Source organism: Bidens hawaiensis, unplaced genomic scaffold (genome assembly GCF_021521415.1).
Source record: "Bidens hawaiensis isolate Kalapana, Puna unplaced genomic scaffold, B.hawaiensis_p1.1 tig00009621_1, whole genome shotgun sequence".
Lineage (NCBI taxonomy): Eukaryota > Viridiplantae > Streptophyta > Magnoliopsida > Asterales > Asteraceae > Bidens > Bidens hawaiensis.
This window is the reverse complement of record NW_027491721.1, coordinates 67,727-80,319: the sequence shown is the minus strand read 5'-3', so window position 1 is coordinate 80,319 and position 12,593 is coordinate 67,727. Positions and strand designations below refer to the sequence as shown.

Here is a 12,593-nt window from a genome sequence, read left to right as displayed (position 1 = left end):
CTAACAAGTTTGATCAAAAGGTCTTTTAACTTAATGGTATCAAGGTGTCAAATTAATATGCTTATTTTCAACTCCCTTATTTGACAAAAAAAAATGTAGATTTAAAAAGCCATTGTAAAAAAAGTTAAACTTTAACTTTACAACTAAAGTAGTTTGTAATCACTTTTTAACCTCAAATAACTTTTATGCACTCTTTATTACTCTTTTTTAAGTCATGATCCCAGAATATGTTGCTCAAAGAAACAACACAAGACTTGTGTGATGAGGTCCATAACTTCATAGCAAAGGGATTCCAGTTGTTAATTAAGCTTTAAAAAAAATCTTGGAGATTAATATGAACTTCATCCAAGGCATGGTAGCTGCTTAGAGTCTATATGCTTGTTGTGTTCGCAGCCAGTCCCAAAGGTCTTTCTGCTGCATGAATTTATTCGTTTCGGCCCAAGCATCACATTGGATAAACCGTTCAACCTGTGGGACATATTAGCCGATTTTATATTTACCTGTTACTGTTATAGTTTCCTAATATGAGATATCAAATCTTAGTAGTTGTTGCAATACTTGCCTATCTTTTCCATATTTATATCGCATGTCTTTAACACAGATTGAGGATGAATTAATCAATCAATAACACCATGAAATCTTTCACATTTAGTACTCAATGGGTTTTAAACTCATCTCTCTTGCAATTGCAAAAATCATGATCCTAGAAAGACCAATTTTGCTAAATTCCTATAAAGCCTATACACGTGGCAATTATAACTTTCAATGTGCCCATAACTTTCAATGTATATCTTGTAATGATCCCTAAACAACATTGCATCCTGTTCCTGTCACATGTTATGTAAATTAATGATTGACGCATAAGTTGTACACTTGTAGTATGCATTTTCTCTTTGAAGCTTAAGAAACATCACCACTCGCGACCCGCTAGTGCACATATCCAACTAGCAGGAGTACACTATTTATTGTTTATTTGGGATAATGGAATATATAAAATTCTTGTTTAGATTATACATTTCAAGTAAATGAAAGTTCAAAAGAAATAATATATATTGATTCAAGTAAATGCAAATGAATGCACCCTCAATCTTCAATCAAGAATTTTCCATCATCAGCATTTCTCTAGTTTGGTGGCTAAAGATCATTTTTTATATATCGCCTCATTAATGTAACACTGAGCACAACTTCTACTCAATAATTCATCTCACTAAGGTCTTACTTATCACTAATACAAATGACTCTTTCATAGTTTTGGATCATGTAAATTAAATTTAGATGTAACTTATTGTATGTTGGCTTGCAAGTAGTTAACATGTTGATGTTAGAATAATAAAAGATCCTTTGAATTGCCTTCATGGTAGCAATTTTCAGTCACTTTATCACTATATCATATCATAGTGTGATAATCAGATTACGGGTGTTTGCTATTTAGTTTGAAACCGATTAAATTGAATCAAAACCAATTTTCAGTTTAGTTTTAAACCAATTTGGTTCAAACCAAATAACCTAAATAAACCGAATAACATATAAAGGTATTTAGTTTTGTAATTAGCAAATTCAGTTATAGTTTTAGTTTTAGTCTAATCTTATTTAACCCAACTCAATTCAATAAATTATAGAGTTAACTTTCAAAAAAATATTTAATACAAAATAAAAATTATTCGGTTTATTCCGTCATAACCAAAAACCAAACTGACTTCAAGTTAAATTTAAACCTTACTGAAGTCGGTTCAGTTCAAATTTCGAGTACAGTCGAACAACATCACAAACCGAATACTTCACACCGAGTAACCCAAAAACCGAACTGATAGACACTCTAAATCAGACAAGTTATATTTTACTTCCACCCTAATGTATGTTAAAAAATTGATCTGCAAATAACTAAAACTAAAATATGTTATTATATTTTGATATGTTAAATATTATTATTCTTACATATAAATAATAGTCCCACATTATGACCTGTCCATGTCTTCCAAAACCACACCTCACCTTCTTGTTGGAGATCATCTTTGTGGTTCTCCATCTTTGCTTCCTTTCTTCAACAACAATATATTCTTCAAACATAAACCCAAACCAAACAATTCGCACTCATTTTATTAATTAAACACTCTTCTTTTTCTTTTCCAAATATCCCATCTTTTTTTCAAAGAAAATGAACAACAATTCAGAACATGCAACCCCAATAAACAAAACTGCTTTTTGGTTGAATTCACTGTAAAAAGAAGGTAATGAATGATCTTATCTTTATATTATCGGGTTTCATTGTAATGCTTTACTTTTTTTATTTTTTGCAGGAAAAAGGAGTTATTTATTTTTTTATTTTGTGGTTTGGGTTTGAATTTTAATTCTTTATTTTTTTATATATAAATGGGAACCAAAATCAAAGGAGTTATTAAAGGGTTCAAATTCATCTCCCACATATTTGGTAATTTGTCTTCTTTATGTTTTTTTTCTTGTAATGTCAAAATATAAGGGTGTTGACTTGTTGTTCATCTACATTGTGAAATTTGATGTGTGTTTTATATTATATAGTTATCAAGGAAAGAGAGATGGAGATTGGGTACCCAACTGATGTTAAACATGTTGCTCATATTGGTTGGGATGGATCATCAGGCAATGCTCCATCTTGGGTAATTTTTTCATTTTACTTGTCTATTTTTATCATTATTATTTTTATTTTTTAAATTTTCATACCCATTTTTTTAAATATATTTTTGTAAAATATTTTAGATGACTGAATTCAAGACAACCCCAGATTTTGCTGCAACTTCTATTGGTAACTCTGGTTCTGCTCTGTCCACATGGTCTTCTCAAGGTATTTGACTGGAAACTTATTTTTTAAATTATTTTGGGTGCTGCTAAACATACGTTTAGCCTGACCCCTTATTTATTATGGTTTGATCTTATTGTTTGGTTGATACAACATTGCTAATAGCCTAATATGGATATAAATATAATAAGCTAGAAATTAGAAATAAATTTAGTGGATGTAATTATGGAATTATTCTGTTAAGAATAACATCAAATTATGTTATGTTGATTATAGCTATTAAGTTTCAGTATAATAATCTAGATCAATGATATTCTTATGAAAACTGAAGATACCATATTGGTACTTTGTGATTGATTTCAGTTTCAAAGAACAAACGTACCCGCTAATATCCCTACGATATCCCATCTTATAAATATTTTTTACAAAAAACCGAAAGTACTAATAATAGTAATCAATGTTGATGAAATTTTACGGGTTTGGAGAAGTTTCTTGAAGTGAAAATAGATTTTGTCCATGATAGTTTAAACTTCTTGTACCATTACAAACATGACTTGTACTACTAAAAAAGGTGACTTGTACCATTTGGGAAATTGGGGATGACCCAAGATTCTTAGCTTCATTGAGATTTGGCTTTATATGTCACAAGACCTTTTTGCTTTTAGAACACATGAACACACACATGATATATCCAAAAATGTTCTTGAAAGCAATAATATTTTTGTCTGATCCCAAAGTCATGTTCTTTTTTTTTAATGTCTATAATAGATTAATTGACAATTAAGAGACACCATTTCAACATAATCTAGTCTATAAAGACATTACAAACTGCTTTATGAGTTGTTTGCATTTTTAGATTGGAGTTATATCATGCAAAAAAGAATATACTTTCTTATTTTACACGAAAAGGTCCCTCGGCCTAATTTTATTATATTAAAGCCCTTAAACTTTCTAGAAATACATGTACCTCTGAAAAATTTCAACATAGTAAGTTGTCATCCCGTAAACAATTCAAAAATTGACATGTGAAGTTCAAAGTGTGTCAAGATGCTAATGTGGATTATTCTTATTTTTTTAATATAAGATACTATAACTTTTAATTTATTGTTGCCAAAAGTTGATGTTTTAGTGCCCCATGTCAGCATGACTTCTAAATGTATAAAAAACCTGCTATTAGCTTTCACGTATGTAATGACTGTGCTAGTGACTGACAATTATCATTAAATTCACAACATTGTGTACTTCAAAATACTTTAGGGACATTAGTATCTTAAATAGGGTTGAGGAATTTTCGTGTAAAATGAGCAAATATGTTGATTTATTTTCGTATATTAGTTGTTTATTTACAAGCATTGTATGGATCTAGAATAATACTTATATTAGTTATGTGTTTGTTTTGTCTGTAGATTTTGGAGAAGCAATGGGAAGACGGCCAACGGGTGACACACTTAATGATCTACCACCAGTAGACCTTCCTAGTATACCGAAAAAACAAAGACGTAGAAAGTCAAAGTCAACATGTTCCCCAAAGTCAACCTCGTCATCAAAGTCATCATCTCGAGCTACAAAGGTGAAAGCTAACACAGAGACTATGTAAAGTGACCCTACAAACATAAAACATTTGATGACCAACATTGTTGAAACATAACGAACATATATATGGCGTGAGAAGAAAGTTAAAAATGGCATGAAAGAAGTGAAGCATAAGGGTGTATCTTTCATGACCTTTATTAGGTGGGAGAACATTTGACGACCTACTTTTCTTGCAATTTATTTTCCTCTCTTTTTTTTTTTTACTTATTATTTTTGTATTTTATATATTGAAATTTTGTCTCCTATGGGAATGCACAACAAGGAATCAACATGTACAAAGTTAGATTCTTTGGTTGTGATGTTGGTAAAACTAATCTAGCTTTTGGAAATGATAACATGCTATTTGTTTGTATGTATAAAAACCACCATTTCTTTAGTGGACCAAGCATCCAACTTTGATTGTGACAACAAGATTGCTAAATCTACAAAAGACTTATTTTCTTTAGAAATCAAAGTATGGTTTTTTGAAAAAATAGCCTGGATTTTTTTGTCAACTTTGGCCTCGAGATATTGAGCTGCCCTTGTTATTCAACCATTGTTACTGCTATCCATGGTGACCACCGCGACCCAGTGATGGACTCACACTAAGCCCACACTGGGTTCACGGTAAACCCGTTAATTTTAAAAAATTACGTACAAGTGATATATAAGACTTTTTAATGAATCAATAACAATTATAAATGTGAAGCCAGAGTAACAAAGTAACAAGTTCAATGTTGGTGTAGTGGTGAAAGCTAACCATGAACTTCCCCTTTGTGAAAGGTCACATGTTCGATTTCGTTATTGCCATTTTTTAGTATTTTTTTAATCATTCATCGCTAGCGCTTTAAAATTTAAAAAAAAATATATAAAAACCCTCCCTCCTAGACGCGACTTGCAAACGGCAAAGTCCCAATTGCAATTCATAATTTCACGGCTTCACACTTCAGACCTTCCCAGTGCAGCTCTGGGCCTTCACCATCTCCGGGACGACCTGTCCTGTGGCACTTGCCGGCTGCCGCCCTCGTTCACTGCAGTTTCATACTTTTAGGGCTTCACATGGTCACACTCTCCCTCCTAATACATTTGGGCCAAAAGGTAAACCTGAATTACTTGATGATAGAAATGGTAATATTCCAGGCTATTTTTATGCTTGGTTGAATTTTTGTTGGTATCCGCTTGTTCTCTTAAACTAATGTCACCTGATATCAATAGTTTGATTATTCTAGTCAAAGTAGTCATATTTCTAATCCAAAATTGACATGATATATGTCGAAGGTCAAGAACTATGTTACTACCTCATCTTTTTTAAATCAACATATTATATATTCGTTTTTGCTGTATCTATACAAATAAATTTTGAGTATGGTGTTCTATGTGTTATTGATGATTGCATTTAGGGTTGATTCGAATTAGTCATTAATTTAGTCTAGTTAAAGTTGCAAGCAATTAGGCTTAGTTTAAAGAAGTCAACCAGATATTGCAAGACTATAATCACAATTTTCAGTTAAATAGAACTCTAATGTTTTGTTATGAGAAATCTGACCACTTAAAATATGTGAGCCCCAAGGATAAAAAAATATGGATCCGCTAGTGCCGAGACCCCGTAAGTTGAATAGAAAATCAAAGAGCAAAATAAAAAGTGACTAAATGGAAGAATTAATACAAATCGGTTACTTGTGCACTTGTGCTCTCTGATTACTAACTATCTTTTAAATCGAAACCGAGCATCCTAATTTGAAGAAGGTAGTTGTTGATCTCTGTATTGAATCGTCATGTAACTCAACCTTTTTTTATCAAACCCCTAAGCTGGATTTTTAAAATCGTGACCATTGTTGTGAAGTCATATATATTTATTTAGAATCCTAACACGTGGATATATGATGACTCCGCTTTGTATACAATTATTGACATAAGGTTACATAATTACAGCTAGAAAATTCAAGAGTTGTGAATTGAGGAGTTTGAGCAAGAGGAAGGAATCGAATACAAACCAAACATAGTCAAGCCTAGACCCACCCAAACTCTTTCAACACTTGTTCCTCCACCATGATGAAACCTCACTCTCAAGCCGTAAGAAACACACCAACCCCTTTAGATCAAGATTCAACCAACCTACCTAGACCCAAAAGCATGAAGATAAAGACAATGTTGGGTTTATGTGGAGCTTTGGTAAGCGACCCTAGAAACCGTTCAAATTCCATTATCATTATTCAGTAAAATTACACGCATTTTTGTATCATTATTCAACTATCATTATTTAAGCATGCTTGTGTGGACCTTAATGGGGTGTCCCCTCTTGTCAGTTTCCCAGTTTGTTGCTAGGCAGAGCATGCTAAAGGCATAAGCAGGTAAAATTGCTAAGCACGAGTAGGCGTGTGTTGAGAATCAACACACCTTCATTCATTTTATTTTGATACATTTGGATCCCTTGCCCTCGATGCTGCTACATTTCTAAAAAGAGTTCAGTACGTCGTGCACAGTAACTCAACGATGCCAAAGAACGATAACTTTGTTTTCAGTAAAAAGAGTTCAGTGGGTCGTGCACAATAACTCAACGACGCCAAAGAATGGTAACTTTGTTTTCAGTAGGATCGGTCTTGCCATTCAAAAAGGAGTGGCGACGCAGCTTGTTGCCCGCTTACCTGGCCCTCTATTGTAATTGGATCCTCTTATGAAATGAATATTTTAGATATGAATCCAAAAAAAATAAAAAAATATTAAACATGTAAATATGAACCATAAAACTACATAGCAATTTTGTTCTTATAAACATATATCAAATATCTTATGGTGAGAAATCTATCTATTCTATTAAAATAAAACCATTCTTTCACAAGTCATTCGACTAGAGTAGCCAACTAATACTATTACCATCATTAGAATTTCCAAGAAAGTTACAAACGTAACTTTAAATGAAGTTTTTAGATGATTATGAATTATAAAATTTTAATTATCATTATTTATATCTTATTAATCCATAAGGTATGTTATTACATATATTATTAAATTTAACTTTTTTGTTGTATTTTTTTTACCACCCGTGTATTAAACGGACTATATCTTAGTAAGGACAAATATAAAAACTACCTAACTAGCTAGACGAGTTACCGATGTCTTAAATCAAAATAGAAGAAGGATGAAAAGTAGAAATGTGAAGTTAAGTGTGATTTACGGATTAGATCAAATAGGAAAAAGTTAAATTCTTACCAAATCGTATAATACAAATCTAAAGAATATAACTATCAGTGTGATCTTCTACTCTATCAATATCACTAATTACCATACACGGATCTCTTAATTATTAGAAATAATATACAAGACAATAAATGAGATTTATAAGTTATATTTTTTCCTAATAATCATATTTCCTGTTATATCTCGCAGTCGAAGTGGAGGTTCACGCATGCTAAGATTGGAAGGTTCACACAGTCTAAGATTGGAACAGAAGTCTTCAAATATATGAATACCCCGTTGTACTTTTTCTTGATCAAAATCAAATTAAACTTTATGTGTGTGGTTCTATGACGTTGAATCAGATTCCTAGCAAGTAAATAAAACTACAATGTCACACTAGATTAGTGTAGTGTAGTGTAACACCTAAATCAAATATGGACTATGTCGGGGCGATACATTGATTGCTCAAAGCATCAAAGCACTAGTAGAAGTGACAATATAATTATTTTATATTATTAAAATCAAATAATCACATTACAAAATTAAGATAAAACATATAAAAACAATTTCGCATATTTATAAATTTAAGTATAAAGGTATCACTAAGTGATCTTCAATCTTAAACAATATTAACCTGCAACATGTATAAAATAAATTTGATCAATACGAATATTAGTGAGCAATCATAAGAGTTTATATAATATATATTGTAAAAATACTAATCATGTGTCATTCTGAGAATCTAACATTAATAAAATGATTGTCAGAATCTAACATTAATGAAATGCATAGTGTTATGATACCACTTGTTTTTACTGATGAGGATCAATGAACTCTATATTGATCTATGAAACCAAAAACACACGGAGTTTGTTTCGGTGTGTTTCGGTACTAATCGATGAACGGAAAAGAACGATTAAGAACACAAGATGTAAATAATAACTCGTTGTGGCTCATATTTCAATTTGACAGAGTTTCGTTACAATTTGAATCTTGTAAAAATGTGTTCTAGCTAACTAACAAACATGAACCTATTTATACTACAAGAGACATTCCTTACAGAAGCATCGCATTCGTTACATGCATGCTTTAATCTCAATCCACATTCGCTAATCTACCAACCCTCATTTGTTAACTCCTGCTTCCTTTCATTCGACATCTTTGACTTCTTATGCGTTAGTCATTGACTTCCACATTCGTTAGTCCTTGCATGCATGCTCATTTTTTAGACTTTGATATCTCATTCTTCATTTTTGCACATTCTTTAACTTTTGCAACTTATACAAAGAAAAAATGAATCGTCATGTCACACCCCCATCTCGGGCCTAGGCATGTGACCATCAGTTGGTACTGTTTATGTAAATCAACCAGAGTTACGGGTTTGTGCGGAAAATATTAGCGTGGATTAAAATAATAATAATTGCATATCAACAGACGGGACTATAAAATATCCGTTTAATATTTACAATATTGATGGTCGGGTGTAAATCATGTACTTATTTGTATTATTTTATTTGTTTTAGTTAGTTTAGTATGCGAACAATGGTACTTCATACGTGTTTATATGTTGCAGGTCGTTGAATGATAAATATGCTAAATTGGGACTTGTACGAGCATGGGATGAAGTCTTGGGATGATAGGAGAGTAAACGGAAGCTAATCAAAGTGGAGAATTGAGCCTTAACATGTTATACAAGCGTTGGATTGGAAACAAGACGAAAATATGGAATTTTAGGTCTCAGCATAAGTTACTCTGGTCCTGGCGTAACTTACTCCAGGACCTGACACAAAGGGCGTAAGCAAATTATAAAACAGTGGTGTTTGGCGAAGGAAAACAAGACCCGGCGTAAGTAGGGAGTAACTTACGCCGGGTGTTAATATTTGACGCGAACTTACGAGTTTTTTAGGGTATAAAAAGCAATAATAAACCCTAACTCGGGGAGAACTTCTCTTGGCCGTTTTGGAACATCTAGGGACGATTTTGGGTGCTAAGAAACATCAACAAACATCATTTGATCGATGCCTAACGGATTCCAATCATCAATTGAAGATCTAATGGCTACCATGAGAGGCTAATCCTCCTCGAATCATATCCGGGATGTAAAGTTTGTATTGCTTTCAGTTTTCTCATGTGACTAAGAACGTTTATGTATAATTGTTTATGGTTAATCTATGATTATTGATGTTTGGTATTTCTGTGTGTTCAATCGGTTTAGGTTTACGTTGATTTGAACGATTAGTTACCAGTTGCTAGAATAATTGATCATAGGGTTGTTTAATTAGGTTAAATACTTCAAAGCATATAATTACCCTTAACTGAGTCACACTGGCAGGGACTGTTTGATAACCAGTGCCGTGTGTAAAGCGATTATTGTTGCCTAAGGTTTTGTCTAGTTGATCAGTCTGTAGTTAACCGTTAATGATTAATCTGTTAGGTTGCATGAGATTACTGTTAGTTACATACTTGAAGTCCCAGGTGTGATTTGCTTTTGTTAACTGATTGAAACTTGTTCATTTGCTAATTGCTTAATTCTAAACTAAACTATTTGCTTGTGTGATCATCACTAAATCTTGCTACTTCATAATATCATAATCTTGTTTACACGATTCACATTGACCACATACTCTTGGTGGATACGATACCTTACTTATCCTAGCTACTTAGGTTAATTAGGTTTTTGCATGACTCAAACGACGGTCATCAAAATGGCGCCATTGCCGGGGAGTTAGTGCGCTTAGTGTCTTTCGTGTTAATTGATTTTTGTGTTTAATTTAGTTTGCATTTTTATTTTATTTATCTGTATTTTACGCGGGTTGTGTTAGTTGTGCAGATTACAGGTTTATGCGCACCCGCCATTCGGGCCGACAATCTCCGTTAATTTACGAGCCTGAAATTGAGAGGTTAGCTCTGCAGAACCGAGTACAAAACAGAAATTCAAAGATGGAAGAACAAAACCAGAACCAAAACCAAAACCAGAACCAAAACCAAAACGAAAACCAAAACCAGAACAATAACCAAAACCAAGATCCATTTCCACAAACCAACATGTTTCACCAGGCAACATACCTGATCCACCAAACTTCAATAACCAAAATAACCAAAGTAACTCAGTTCGTGCTTCCCGAACATGAAACCGGAACCTAAACCAGGCTGGACCATTAGCTCCAAAAAATAATCATAATCGCAGATATCAGAGAGATCTTGATGATGTTCAACCGAGTAATCCGACAGAAGATGAAGACGAAGGGGAAAATAATAATAATGGAAACGAAGGTTTGGAGGTTGATAATGAGGTAGACAGATGGGTTAGAGATAATCGGGAAGTTGAGCCCGGGAACGAGGATTTTGAGCAGGAAGATGTGGGTTATGATAATTGGGATGAAGAGGTAGAAGAGCCAATTAATCGAAGACGGGCTGAACCAATTAACAGAAACGGAATGGGTCGTGAAAGGGTAAATCGGGCGGAACGGCCCGAAAGAGTTCGTGGTATTCCGGTTAACCGGGGTGGTATGGGAAACCCGGGGGGGGGGGGGGGGGTCAAAGAGGAATTATATGGCCCCGGTTCATGGTGTTAACAGTCGGTTCAGACCGGCTATCTCAGACGGAGCATCCGCGTTGGTCTCTCAGGAACGAGTGCCGGGACGGCAAACTTTCAAGTCCCGGCCATCTTACATCAACATCGTTCCTCATTTCAATAGGATGGCTTCGGAAGACCCGTATTCACACTTGATCGATTTTTCGGCTATTTGCGGGTCTATTGGTGATGGTACGTTCGATCAGGATGAAGTCCGGTGGCGATTATTCCAGTTTTCCCTAAAAGACAAAGCAAAACTCTGGTTTAATTCGCTGCCGATGCACAGTATCAGAAATTGGGCCGAGATGCAGCAAGTTTTTCTAAACGAGTTCTATTCACAGTCGAAGACTACCAAGGCCCGTTCAAACATTCGCAATTTTTCACAGTTATCTGGTGAGTTATTTCATGAAGCCTTTACCAGGTATAAAGACATGATCAGGAAATGCCCACATCACCAGATCAAACTGTGGGAACTGGTAAAGTGCTTTGTTGATGGGTTGAAATCATGTACTTATTTGTATTATTTTATTTGTTTTAGTTAGTTTATTATGCGAACAATGGTACTTCATACGTGTTTATATGTTGCAGGTCGTTGAATGATAAATATGCTAAATTGGGACTTGAACGAGCATGGGATGAAGTCTTGGGATGATCGGAGAGTAAACAGAAGCTAATCAATGTGGAGAATTGAGCCTCAGCATGTTATACAAGCGTTGGATTGAAAACAAGACGGAAATATGGAATTTTAGGTCTCAGCGTAAGTTACTCTGGTCCTGGCGTAATTTACTCCAGGACCTGACATAAAGGGCGTAAGCAAATTATAAACAGTGGTGCTTGGCGCTGGAAAACAAGACCCGACGTAACTTACGCCGGGTAGGGAGTAACTTATGCTGGGTGTTAATATTTGGCGCGAACTTACGAGTTTTTTAGGGTATAAAAAGCAATAATAAACCCTAACTCGAGGAGAATTTCTCTTGGCTGTTTTGGAACATCTTGGGACGATTTTGGGTGCTAAGAAACATCAACAAATATCATTCGATCGATGCCTAATGGATTCCGATCATCAATTGAAGATCTAATGGCTACCATGAGAGGCTAATCCTCTTCGAATCATATCCGGGATGTAAAGTTTGTATTGCTTTCAGTTTTCTCATGTGACTAAGAACGTTTATATATAATTGTTTATGGTTAATCTATGATTATTGATGTTTGGTATTTCTGTGTGTTCATTCGGTTTAGGTTTACGTTGAACTGAACGATTAGTTACCAGTTGTTATAATAATTGATCATAGGGTTGTTTGATTAAGTTAAATACGACAAAGCATATAACTTCCCTTAACTGAGTCACACTGGCAGGGACTGTTTGATAACCAGTGCCGTGTGTAAAGCGATTATTGTTGCCTAAGGTTTTGTCTAGTTGATCAGTCAGTAGTTACCCGTTAATGATTAATCTGTTAGGTTGCATGAGATTACTGTAGTTACATACTTGAAGTCCCG

General features: G+C 34.1%; 1 protein-coding gene across 1 annotated transcript; it reads left to right on the top strand.

Moving 5' to 3' along the window:
* Positions 1-1,993: 1,993 nt before the first annotated feature.
* On the top strand, positions 1,994-4,507 carry LOC143533160 (CRIB domain-containing protein RIC10-like). Its single transcript, XM_077028015.1, has 5 exons — positions 1,994-2,228; positions 2,298-2,428; positions 2,536-2,633; positions 2,734-2,818; positions 4,180-4,507. Exons 2-5 carry the CDS (start codon positions 2,371-2,373, stop codon positions 4,368-4,370), a joined length of 432 nt encoding a protein of 143 aa, XP_076884130.1. The 5' UTR covers positions 1,994-2,228; positions 2,298-2,370; the 3' UTR covers positions 4,371-4,507.
* The last annotated feature ends 8,086 nt before the right edge of the window (positions 4,508-12,593 follow it).